This window comes from Engraulis encrasicolus, chromosome 21 (genome assembly GCF_034702125.1).
Source record: "Engraulis encrasicolus isolate BLACKSEA-1 chromosome 21, IST_EnEncr_1.0, whole genome shotgun sequence".
Classification (NCBI taxonomy): domain Eukaryota; kingdom Metazoa; phylum Chordata; class Actinopteri; order Clupeiformes; family Engraulidae; genus Engraulis; species Engraulis encrasicolus.
Genome location: NC_085877.1, coordinates 12,333,621 through 12,346,942, shown reverse-complemented (window position 1 = coordinate 12,346,942; position 13,322 = coordinate 12,333,621). Strand labels below are relative to the sequence as shown.

The 13,322-nt window shown below is 44.5% G+C and overlaps 1 protein-coding gene across 2 annotated transcripts in view; it reads right to left on the bottom strand.

The window, feature by feature from the left end:
* Positions 1 to 13,322, bottom strand: part of ptch1 (patched 1) — a 101,992-nt gene that overhangs the window by 29,679 nt on the left and 58,991 nt on the right. For both annotated transcript variants that reach the window (XM_063186205.1, XM_063186204.1), the window contains exons 13-16: positions 11,692 to 11,810; positions 9,486 to 10,149; positions 7,574 to 7,883; positions 1,743 to 1,885 (exon numbers count right to left, since the gene is read on the bottom strand). In XM_063186205.1, the coding sequence (XP_063042275.1) occupies positions 1,743 to 1,885; positions 7,574 to 7,883; positions 9,486 to 10,149; positions 11,692 to 11,810 (1,236 nt within the window). The remainder of the gene's footprint in view (positions 1 to 1,742; positions 1,886 to 7,573; positions 7,884 to 9,485; positions 10,150 to 11,691; positions 11,811 to 13,322) is intronic.

Here is a 13,322-nt window from a genome sequence, read left to right as displayed (position 1 = left end):
CAGAGGCGGGTTGTGGCCCCGGTAAGGGCTTTAAATTCCTGGGCTTGGTAAAGCAATCAGGAAGGAGAGAGAGAGAGAGGCTGGGGAGGTGGGTTGCTGAGGAGGAGGAGGAGGAGGAGGAGGAGGAGGAGGGGTAGGAGGAGGTAGAGATGGTGGGAGCTGAGGGTGGGGGAGAGAAGTAGAGAGGGGATGCTGGGGGCAGACGAGGAGAGAAGGAGGAGGTGGAGGAGATGGGGGAGTGAGAGACAGCGGTGGGGGTGGGGGTGGAGGAGAGGGAGGTGGGAGAGAGAGAGCGATAGAGAGAGAAATGTTGGATGGGTCGCAGTTGGGAGGTGGGGGATAGAGGAGTGAGGTAGATGAGGAGGTGGTGGTGGTGGTGGGGTTACTGAGGGACAGAGGAGAGGGGGGGTTGCATTTATAGGCCAGGTGTGGTTCCCATGCTGGGTCACACCCTACGCACAGTGACACTCCACTCAAACGGAAGGGAAAAAGAAAGGAAGAAAGACTGAAAGAGTAAAGGGGGGGGGGGGGTGCAAACGCAAACACACATACACACACACCAACGTGAAAAAAATACTGGTGTCATTTCAGGTTGGTGGATTTTGAACTTAAGGTGAAGATCTGATGTCCTGGGTAGACTGAGTGAATGCATACAGCACTGCTGGTCAACTTCAGAACTAGTACTGTTGTACTGTTGTGACATTCGTGAATGAATTGATTCTTTTGAACAAGCCACTCTTTTCTTTACTCTTTACTTTAATTTGGGGAAAAACACAAGTGTCTGCCTCAGAGACTGGCAGAAACGGTCTTTAGAAGGACGACGACAATCAGTAGTTGTTGGACGACAATCAGTTGTTGTAAAATGACCTATAGGTGGAGTCAAAATGCTATCTTCTTAACAGAAAATAAATAATTCAAAATCAAATCAAAAGAACCAGTTTTTTTGAAGGGCTCTTTGAAAGGAATGAGCCACTACAGTATATTCCGTATCCCTTCCAAGACCAAAAAAATCCCATCTCTACACTGTTGGGTCCAAGCAAGACTCAAACACATTTTAAGGAAATCAGCTCCCTGCGGTTTATTGGAGGAGCTGAGGCGCGACTGCTTTTTGCCCAGCGCAAAAAGGATCCTGCTTTATTAAGGATTCTAGACCACAGTCTTTTACGGAAAACACAGGAGTGAGCTTATTTGTTTATTTAATGGCGATAGTAAATCTTCAAAACAAAAGGCTCGTACGAGATTTGTACTTGTACTTGTGCTATTCTAATTTTCTAGATAATTCCTGGGTTGCAGTTACGTCATCATGGAAGCACGCACATTTGAAATGGTGGGCGACCAGGGATTGGAGACATTGAGTTGGACTTAAAGACACACTATAATCTCAGAATCTCAGCTTTCCATAAGTGAAAACGGTATGTTTCTAGCTTCTACCAATCCAAAGGTAGCCTACTTTAAGCGATGGTTACTTTGGATAAAGATAGCGCTTTGTTTGATCAAAGGGATTTCAAGCGTGTGACGTCAACTGAAACCCAGGAATTGTAGGTTGGTTTGTAATAAAAATGTAACCAAGAACAGAGGTTGGAGAAACTTCTGTAAAAACGTAAGAGTATCAAAGAGTTACCGACAGCAATGTTGAATAAGTGAATGACAATCGAGGATGATGATGGGCCATATGAATATATCGATATAATTGATTTAGTATGCACAGTAGTGGTATGGTGTAAAATAAATCCATGTCTCACCAAGTTGTGGTTGATGGGCTTCTCTCTGCGTCCCGTCTGAACCAGGAGCTTGTAGGCCAGGACACCGTCGTCCGAGCCGTTCTTGAAGTTCATGCGTGTGATGCGGCCCGCCTCCCAGTCGCGGTCAAACGCCTGCTGCAGACCTACAAGACAAACAATGCAACAAGTGACAAGTTAGCAACAAGTTACCATTGACAAGTGATAAGCTTAGCAACAAGTTATCACTGACAAGTGACAAGCTAGCATCAAGCTACCATTAACAAGTGACAAGCTTAGCAACTAGAAAAGTGGCAACATAACTAATTAGAACTTGAGGTCAAAATTAAGTATACTTGTGAAAATATCCATTCCATGTCCCGATCAAACGTATGTCACAATAACACGATAATCCACACAGTCCTTGTGAACACATTATATACATTATTATAAGTCATTTTAGCCATTCTGGTAAAAACTATGAGACAAAGCAGGGTGGTCTGGTGACCAAAAACGTTTGCACTTTGGGTAGCACTTTAATAACTCTAATGCAATAAATAGTAAATCATTGTTGCGTCGACAATTGGGATGGGATTGGGGTGGGAGTTCTGTTCCCTTGATGTGCGCTGTATTCTGGCAACTATAAACTTAAAAGAGGGGGGCCGCATGTTAACGCATTATAGTGTGAAAATCTAAAGTTCAAGTTCCCGGGGCCCTGAAACACAGGATTTTTTGGGCAAACCCCCCCCCCCCCCCCAAAACACATCTGGCATTTGGTTTTGGTATGGAGCATCTTCAAGAGACGAGATGTCGGTGCTCTTCTCACGGGGAGCCCTCACCATTGTTTTGACTGTCTCTCCGCATCACATTCTTAAAGCCGCGTCAGTCAGGCAAAAGGCACGGCACAATACATCGTAAAAAAAACACGTTTGGTAAGCCGGCCAAAAATGGTTCAACAATGGCAGGCATATACACAAGACGGTCTGATGTGACAAGTGAATTTATTGGGAAGTCTGACAATGATCTAATCTGCCATGATATTTCTTTCTCCGGGCGGTGAAAACTGTGTGTGCGGTAATGGTTCAACATGTCATACACAGCTTTTCACCAACTCAACAAAGCCCGGAATGTCACGAAAGTCAAATTCACATACAGGCACACATACACGCGCGCACAAGATGCTGGTCACTGCCTGTTTGAACTGTAGCCACTAGGCAGGTGGGGAAGATTGATCAGAAACACGTAAGCCTGCACTCGGGCCCAGTATCTGACAGTCTGCCTCACGACAATAACTGACCACACTTCACAGAGCCATAACACAAGAGAGTCGGTGGCCGGCCTACTGCAGCTAAGGGGTGGTGCAAATAAAAAGTTCAGAAAGTGTGAGTTTAAAAATGCTGTGCTGTATATTTAGATCTGTTTGTTGTCTTTTTTCTTATGTCATTGCTTTTTTTGCAATGCTTTTTTTATTTGGGCATTTTACGTTTGTTGTAATACCAATACTGATATTGATATTGTATTGAATTCCCATTCTACCCCATTCCAATCTATTCTACTCAATTTCAGCAAGTTCTGAGATTTCCAATGGAAGCTAGCTAGTGCAAAAGTGCAACGGAAACTAGACAGACTACTGCTTCTGACTTGCCCCCCCCCACCTAATTCTCCAGCTTCTTCCCTTCCTCTCCTCGTTCACCCCCTCTCATCCCCCTCTCTTTCTCCTCTCTTCACTCCCGTGATTGCCACTGGCCAGTTTCTGGGACACATTGTCTCTGGGTTCCCTTTTATCTCCCCTGTCTGTGTCCAATTTGTCGAGCCATTTCAAAGGCCAATAATAAAGCTCTGCTTGGCTCGCTCACCCCACCCTCTCTGGCATCCACTGTAAAACGCACACAGACACAGGAGAAAATAAACGCATACACGCAAACACACACATACACATACACATTAACATGCACGCACGCACGCACGCACACACGCACGCACACACACACACACACACACACACACACACACTCAAATTAAAATGCATGCACATGCACACTTGCACAGAGTGTGGATAAACACATTCACACATGCACCATTAAATACAATCATGTGTTTGAATAAAAGCACCGCCCACACCCCCACCCCTCTCCAACCCTGCCCACAAACAAAACAGGCATCTGACTGGCGTTCTCATGCACCCATTGTCACACAACAACCTACTGTATCCTTTGAGGGCACTGAGGAAAAGAAAATAAATAACTCTTAATTCATGGAGTTCGTTTTTTAAAAAAAAACTGAATGATGTGATATAGGGTGTCTGAAAAGAAGAAAAAGAAAGAAAATAATACAATGACGTAAGAAAAGGAAATATGGGGGGTTGGATGCAGGCAGGGTAATTGCAGGTAGACTTTCCCACCCTGCCATCAGTGAGGAGAGAGCCTATTCAGAAAAGAGGAGCTTACTCAATCTTTGGGCCTGATCTGACTGGGATTAACGCAGGAATCTCATAATCCCAACGGAGAGAGAGAAAGAGAGAGAGAGAGAGACAGAGAGAGAGAGAGGGGAAAGAAAGAGTGGAAGAAAGTAGAGAGAGAGGAAAAAAGAAGTAGGAAAAGTAGAGGGAAACAAAGGAGAGAAAAAAGAAAGGAATAAAAACCATGCACTGGAAGAGTGGAACCGTGACCTTCTTCACACGCCTAGAGCATAAGCAACACCGCTGATGCATGTGTCAGCCTGTGAAAGTCAAGCCCTTTAGCCCGCTCTGCTCTCCTCCCTGAATGGGGTCATCTCCACACCTCCCTTATTTATGGGACTTATTTATTAGCCCTTTATTTTACCAGATGAAGCCCAATTGAGGCAGCGATTAGAATCGGCAATGAAGCCTGACAAATTAAAAAGTATCGAAGATGGAACCCTCACTCAAAACCTTCACAACTGCAGTTACACAGTAAAAAATGCAGTGCTGATTCCACACTTAAGAGAGTTCTCTTGGTCTAGATACAACCTAAAAGATGTTAAATCTTTTTTTTTTTTTTTTACTGTGCAGGGAAGTCTCGAGTCTAGGGCGTGACACCTGTTTGAAGTTCTCCAGTTCTACATTTTATATAACTTTAAAGGTTTTCTCTTTGGTTACATTCTAAATGGTATCGGACACCGTAAGCACACTGTAAAACATTGCAGCCAGTTAAACGTAAAAAAAAGTAAGTTGCCCTGCTGCCTGAAGTTTGTACCTGTAGGTGAACTCAACTTGAGAAAGCCTTCAGTTGAGTTAAGTCTCGAGTGGAGTCAACTTGCAAACTTAAGGCTTACTTTTTGACGTTTAACTGGCTTGCAATATTTTACAGGTCCTCTGCAGTGATTTGTGAATGAGTGCGTATTCAGTACTACGTACAGTATGTGTATGCATGCTTGTGTAAGTGAGTGTGTGCTCGCATAAACAAGAGGTGAGGGGTGTCTGCTCTCAGCTGTGTTGTGCTTCTGACAAAACACAACAGCAACAACATCAACAGCTACGACAATCCCAAAGCCACATGGCGGGACCTCCCAGCCTCTACACACAAAACACACGCTCTCACGCGTGACTTATTGTAATGCCACTTTATTAAAGGACGCAGCTGTACGAGTAAAATGCCGGAATAAAACGGCACCAGCACTTTGAAATTACAGTGCTTTGTGCACACAATAACAAAAAAGGAGCAGTCATTCGACAAAACCAGAGCCCACGATGGAGAATGTTCGGAGAGACAGACAGAAAAAGAAGGCAAATCAAAGGGAAACACAAAGCAATTAAAAGCAACACTCGCCTGCGACTGAAAAAGACCAAATTCGAGCGGAGATAAAAGTTAAGTGTTTTCCGCAGAGCATGTTTTCAAACTACATAGACTCTGGGTTTGTGCGCACTGCAGTGGGGTGTGCTCAAATGGTTACTTTCCAACTTTCCAAAACCACAGCTAACAAACGTGCTACACTCGCATTCTCCACAGGTCGTCAATCACAGACGTCTTTATCACGTCATCACATAATATTCCCCAGGAGATAACAGGCTGTTATAACATTAAAAAACAAGAGATGTGTGTGTGTGTGTGTGTGTGTGTGTGTGTGTGTGTGTGTGTGTGTGTGTGTGTGTGTGTGTGTGTGTGTGTGTGTGTGTGTGTGTGTGTGTGTGTGTGTGTGTGTGTGTGTGTGTGTGTGCTGTTCGGATTTTTACGATGAATTACATGCATGAGACATCCCTGATATAGTGCGATTCAGGTGACCTATGAGGAACCTATGAGATAACAAAGACCACAAATTGCTTAAAAAATATTATTTTTTTCCAAACTAATTACATTTTTTCCTATTTTTGGGTCATTTTGCTACCATGACTATCAACGGTGTGATACTGTACAGAGAGCCTACCCAATGTACCAGGTTTACCGCAGAGATACACCAGCGGCGACGCGACTCAAGCGACAGAGTGTAGCAGCAAGCGATACGAGAGACTGAGGAGACTAGAGTATGTCCGTACAGGCAGAAGGCAAAGCATTCAAGCATTCCCATTGGCTGTGGTCACTGACCTCTATACAGTCATTGGCTGTCGCGGCTTGTCGCCGAACCGCGTCATAAAAAGTTGAAAAGATTTCAACTTCAAATTGTCGCGCTCGTCGCGCAAATCGCTCTAGTCTCCCGAATCGCTTTTGTCTCTCGACTCAATACAAAGTCAATTACTTCCGTCGCTCGACTCGCTCAGATCGCCGCTGGTGTATCTCTGCGGTTAGGAGGTTTCAACCCAGTAACAGGTAATGTAAAACACTTGTTTCAGTCGCTGTGTGCTATGATGTGATTTGACTAATTAACTTGCCAACTTGGCTAGGAGTAAAAAGGTCCTACATGAGAAATGTTCTGTATTTGAGGTGATGTAGTGAATGGTTGAAACATATTCAAAAACAACAGAAAAAGCAATAAGATTTGTATTGCATATTATCATACAACTGTCATTCAATGTGCTTGAGAGAAAAGAAAGAGAAGAGAGAAGGTAGAAAGTAGAAAGAAAGTATAGAAAGTTTTAATAGAGAGTAGATAACCCACCTTGACCAAAGGCAGATGAAAATAAAGCAGTTTTTAATTTCTATAATGTCACTGTCAGGGCAGTTTTATTTGAACAGGAAGCTGGTTCCAGCATTTGTCAGCATAATGGCTAAATGCCATTTCAACCTGTCTGGATTTTACCCTAGGCACAGTATATGAGACTCTGAAAACCCACGATACTGTACTCAAAATACTTAATTCCTAGGCATAGCCACAGGTGGGCCAAGGGGTGCTGTGCCCACCCACCTGTGAATATGGCCCACCCAATCAGAGGGTGTTGTCGATTTCAGATACAACAGTGCTCTATGTGTCTTGGGCATAATCCAAGAACCGAAATTCTATGGGGCCACAATTTTTTTTCCTGATTTTTGGCTATACATTGCAACCGTTGCAACCGTTGAGGCCAGTTTGTCACATCCCTGGTTGAGAGTTAAGTGACTTTGATAGGTCAAAACTAGTGATGGCGCTCACCATTCAGCCAATCGTGGAAGAGGAGCATCATGTAAAAAAAGTAAAGCATGAAGGATGATTGGTCAATACTGACATTGGTGCTCACCTTTCATCCAATTGTGGAAGAGGTGCAGCCACATGAGCGGCAGCAAGACATTATGATTGGTCAAAACTGGTAGTGGTAGTCACCTTCCAGGCAATCGCGGAAGAGGTACAACCACATCAGCAACAATAAGGTAGTAAGTAAGATTATGAGTGGTCAATAGTGATGGTGGAAATCAGCGTTCAACCAATCCCAGAAGAGGTGCAGCAGTAAGGCATTATGATTGGTCAACACTGATGCTAGCACTCACCTTTCAGCCAATCGCGGAAGAGGTGCAGCCACATGAGCGGCAGGCTGCCGTCCTCCTCACGCAGCACGTACTTGACCGAGGCGAAGCGGGCGTGCAGCTCGTAGAGCAGCCCCTGCGAGCGTGCGTAGTCGGCCCGCTGCGTCACCACGTACATGTTGTAGAAGGAGAAGTACTGGAACTGGGCGCCCAGGAAATCGTACTCGCTGGTCTCGCGCGGCACGATGTCCGTCAGCTCTAGGCCGTCGCGCACCCGCGTGGTGCCGTACAGGCTGACCACCAGCAGGCCCAAGAACAGCACAATCACCACCACCTGGAGAGGGGGATAAGATATGCAATGTAATGTAATGTCATGATAACAGGTCCAGGAACAGCACGATTAACATCACCTGGACAGGGTTTACAGCGAAAGAGTCATGTAATAGAATGTAACGCCACCAACTTAAACCAGGGAATAGAAAATTAAATCTGTAGTTTAATGTACACCGCGTTCCACATTATTACGCAAATGACATTTTTTGCCGTTTTCCCAAATAATCAATAGAAATGACAGTCGTCATATTTTTCAAGTCATCAGCCATTAGAGTACAATTTTAAACGTTTTTGAATGAACCTTCCAATGACATCGGTATTTTTTAAAATAATAAAAAACTTAAAATGCCCAAAATGCTCTGTTCCAATTAATTACGCAAAACAGTTTTGTAGTGTTGTAATCCAAATTTCTTTCTTTTTTTCCCATTTACATCAAAACAGTTGGCATTTGGTACCTTCAATACATTTCAATGTTCAAAACTTTGCTATAAGCTGTAACTGGAATGCTGCATTTAATATTGAAGTGATGGAATTGCATGGTAGTTATGGAAGCCCAGATATCCTTGCTGCTTTGATCTCAGCTGTTTTTGTTTGTTTGGTCGGGTGACCCACACTTCACTCTTCAATATACCCGTAGATTTCCATGCCACGTTTAGGTGCTTTGTAGATGATGACATTCTAACTCACCAGACATAACATACCATTCATTTTCAATGGGGTTTTATGTCTGGTGAGTTAAAATGTCGATACCACCAAAGCACCTAAACGTGGCATGGAAATCTATGGGTATATTGAAGAGTGAAGTGTGGGTCACCAGACCAAACAAACAAAAACAGTTGAGAGCAAAGCATCAAGGATATCTGGGCTTCCATAACTCCCATGCAATGCCCTGCCATTGACTTCAATGTTAAAGGCAGCATTCCAGTTACTAAGACAAAGAGGTTATCATCAAGTATTGAACATTGAAATGTAATTTAGAAGGTACAAAAATCCAACTGTGTTGATGTAAATGGGAAACAAAGAAAGAAATTTGGATTACAACACTACAAAACTACTTTGCGTAATAATGTGGAACAGAGCATTTTAAGTTTTTTATTACTTAAAAAATACCGTTATCATTGGAAGGTTCATTCAAAAACGTTTTAATTGTACTCTAATGGCGGATGACTTGAAAATTATGACGACTGTCATTTGCATTGATTATTTGGGGAAACAGCGAAAAATGTCAGTTGCATAATAATGTGGAACGTGGTGTAATGCTATGACAACAGGTCCAGGAACAGCACAATCACCACCACCTGGACAGGGGGAATAGGGAACTTAACAGTCTGGGAGTCATGTAATGTAATATAATGTAATGCCACCAACTGAACCAGGGAACAGAAAATGAAATCTGTAATTTTACGTAATACTATGATAGCCAGCCAGGGAACAGTATGATCACCTCAACCTGGGCACGTATGAGAGGAATAAAAAATTAAAAGTGACTGTCTCTGTCTGTTCTCATTCATTCCAATCCAAAATAGACCCCTGTCCGTCATCCCCTGTGGTGTATGTGTGTGTGTGTGTGTATGTGTGCGTGCGTGCGTATACAAGTACATACCTTGGTGGTGGGCTGCAACAGAAAGGGGGCGTAGTGCTGCTCTGCGAATGATGCAAAACTCCACCTCCAACATGGCGGCTCGGGGCAGGAGTGGGAATGCCCCCTACCACCGCGGCTACCACCCCCCACTGACGACAGCTCCGTGGACTGGGACAGCAGGTCCCGCGTGGAGCTGGCACTGTGGCAGGAGGGCGAGGATGAGAGGAAGGCCGAGGGGGCTGGAGGAGGAGGAGGAGGCTCGGATGCCACCCCGGCACCCCCGATGGGCGTACCTGGTAAAACACCCCCAGCACTCGCCCTGTTGCCGGCGTTGCTGTTGCTGTAGTTATGATTAGCGCCGGGGTTGTTGTTGTTGTTGTTGATGTTGGTGGGTGCCGATGGTGGCGGTGGCGGAGGGGGCGCGGGCGTGGGGGCGTAGGGCTGCACGTGGATCTGCGAGGTGGGCTCGGCCGTGGTGTAGTAGGCCTGTGTGCGCGGGTCGTACTCGGTGCGCAGCTGCACGGTGGAGCGCATGGTGATGTGCGTCTGCTGGGAGAAGCCGTGGCTGCTGTAGGAGGGCGGCGGCGAGCTGTAGGACGGGGGCGGGGGGCTGTAGCGGCTGCCGTCCGAGCCGTCCACGTAGGCCGGCTGAGGCTCCATCTGGATCACGCGGTTGGCACACGGGCTGGTGGAGACGGGAGAGAGAGGGAAGGACAGGATATTACACTAAAGCAGTGATTCAGTGATGGGTGGGCCTACAAGGTATTCCAAGTGGGCCATGAAATCATTTTCTAAAAATCTAAATAATATTTGTTGCTGTTGACTATTCATTCTGAGTTTTATTAAGTAAGTACTTTAAGTAAGTAAGTAAGTACAAGTAAGTAAGTAAGCAAGTTTGATTTATAAAGCACATTTCAAAACGTTGCAAAACTGACCAAAGTGCTGTTCAGTGTCTGACTAAAACAATAATGAAAAACATTAGAGCATTTTAGCGGCATAATAGAATAGCAGCAAGCATTCCAATATATAAACAAAACAATTAAAATTCATACAAAGTGTTAAGAAGCAGAAAAGGAAAGGAGAGAGGAAATGAAAGGATATTAGACTAAAGCATATGATGCACATCTGACCCCATGACTTTATTCTACATGTGTGTGAAGGTTATTGATATAAACATATAGAATTACTATATAATATTACTATATGACCCTTCCGTGTTTTAGTCTTAACGTGACAAATACATGACATTGCTAGACGATTGATTGTTATACTATGAGCAGAATCTTCATGCCTACACAACGTCAACATCATTAGATAGCAGGAATATTGAGAATACAGTTGGGTATACATTTAATGCACAAAAATTACCATATTGGGAATGGGAACACAGAGAGGGAGGACATGAAAGAAGAGGCAAAGACTACATGACATGCCACGTATTATACCTTTATGCCACGTGTGGAAGTCAGTGAAATAATCACATACAATTACTACATAAAATAACTGGAATATTGAGGAGAGAGAGCGGGGGGCATTTGTGGAAAGGTTTACATATCTGAACCACTGTGCAACATTTGCTAAAAGTCAGGAAATTACTATATAATGATATGAATTACGAAAATAATTCGGTACCATAATGAAAGGCAAAAGTGACAGTAAGCACTTGCGTTTCAAACTAAATACTCCTGTGGTACATCCTCTATGTATTCTGAAATAACACATATCTCATGTACTACCACAGCCTTCTCCTATGCAATTTTATCCCGGCTCCACTGCTTAAGACATCCTAAAGGCACGCTCAGAGATCACAGTGGGTGGTTGTGGTGTGTGTGTGTGTGTGTGTGTGTGTGTGTGTGTGTGTGTGTGTGTGTGTGTGTGTGTGTGTGTGTGTGTGTGTGTGTGTGTGTGTGTGTGTGTGTGTGCGTGTGGTAAAGTACCTGAAGAAGCATCAGCAGATCACAGTAGGTGGTGGTAAAAATGTGTGTATGCCTGTGTGTGTGTCTGTGTGCGCGTTTGTGTATGCCTGTGTATACCTGTGTGTGCCTGAGTGTGTGTGTGAGTGCGTGGGCCTGTGTGTGCGTGCATGCGTGCGTGCGTGCGTGTGTATGCCTGTGTGTGTGTGCGCATATGTCTGTGTGCGTGTGCCTGTGTGTGCGTTCGTGCGTGCGTGTGCCTGTGTGTGCGTGCCTGTGTGTGTGCGTGCATGTGCGCGTTCGTGTAGAATTACCTGACAAAGCAGCAGAGGATGTCAAAGCGGCGGTCCTCTCGGCGGTAGAGGTCCATGCTGAGGATGGCTGGGAAGATGAGCAGCACCATGGCAAAGTTGAACACCACCACCACCGCCGCCTGGAGGGAAGACACAAACACAAACACGTCAGATTACATGAGATTAGATTTTTTATTTTACTTTGTAGCATTGCAACAAAGTTGAACACCACCAACACCACAGCCTTTGAAGGAAGATGAAGAAGAGACCTTTTAATTAGACTAAATAGTAATTAATTATATTAAGTTTACTTGTAGCCTGAGGTAAGAGTACGCTAAGTAAAACAAGCTACGTTTTTTAAACATTACTATATAATAAGAATTCACTGACAACTGACAGGAGCGCCATGGTGAAGTTAAACACTACCACCAAAGCCTGTGGGGCAAGGAATTAAGAGGACATGGTGCCATCACTTTTCCACTGGCCGTTTTCTACCTGGTACAGCTTGACACGGCACAACTCGACCGCCCTTTATTGTGTTTATTGCTTCGATTAGTCAAGTAAAGCACGGCACAGCTCAAAAACCAGCCCTCGAAAACTACCCAGCTCGAAAACTACCCAGAATGCTGTGCATCAGCTCGCAACAATGGAAACGTGCCATTTTGTCAGTGTTTTAGTAGCGTTTTTACAGTAACGATTTATTATCTAAAGAGTTTGCTTGTAATCAACTACACGTCTTCTTTCTCTCCAGCTGCTAAACTCGTTAAATAACATGATGACCTACAGTAGATGAATGTGAATCTTCACTAAGGGTGTTAGACTTGACATTCTAAGTGCTAAACTAACACTGCAAACTAGTGTAGAGTGTGCATGTTCAGATTGCTCCTCAGTCAGCTCAGTGATTCATGGGAGTGGCCGGGTTTCTGCCAACTCTTGCTAATCCCACCAAATTACATAATTATATCACAATCACAATTATGGGCCGCCTGGTGTTGACATGGACCCGTATTGATGCTGCAATAAATACTGTTTTTGGCGCAGCACTCAATTACTGTATGAGAAGTGCGTGTAAGCAATTTGGATTTCTAGGGCGACAGAATTGGAAGATCCTTCGTTGAGGATTATTGGTCCCACTGCGATTTTACATTTGTTTGTTTACGCCCTTGGCATGAGAATCAGCAACAATCAACAACAGACACAGTAAGACTGAAATGCACCCAGGCACTAGAGAACTACAAAAAATCCATGAAAAAGTAATAACAAATGATCCTGGCCAGTGGCGTGCACAGACATTTTGAGGGGCAAGGGCCTCCTACTAGGATCACTAGGCTATAGAGGCTGTATACTATATATATAGTATATATCAACATAGGAGATGAGAGGAGATGAGATGAGAGGAGAGGAGAGGAGAGGAGAGGAGAGGAGAGGAGAGGAGAGGAGAGGAGAGGAGAGGAGAGGAGAGGAGAGGAGAGGAGAGCGAAGGGGAGAGTAAGAAAAAGCATCCCAACAATTGCTCCCTGTCTCTCTCAGGGCCCATGCCATGCCACGCCGTCCTGGAGCCAGCATGAAAGGGAGCAGTGAGCGGAGAAGAGAAATGGCTGCACGCAAACCAGGACAGCAGTTGGCAAAGAGGGGACACGAGAGTGCTAAAT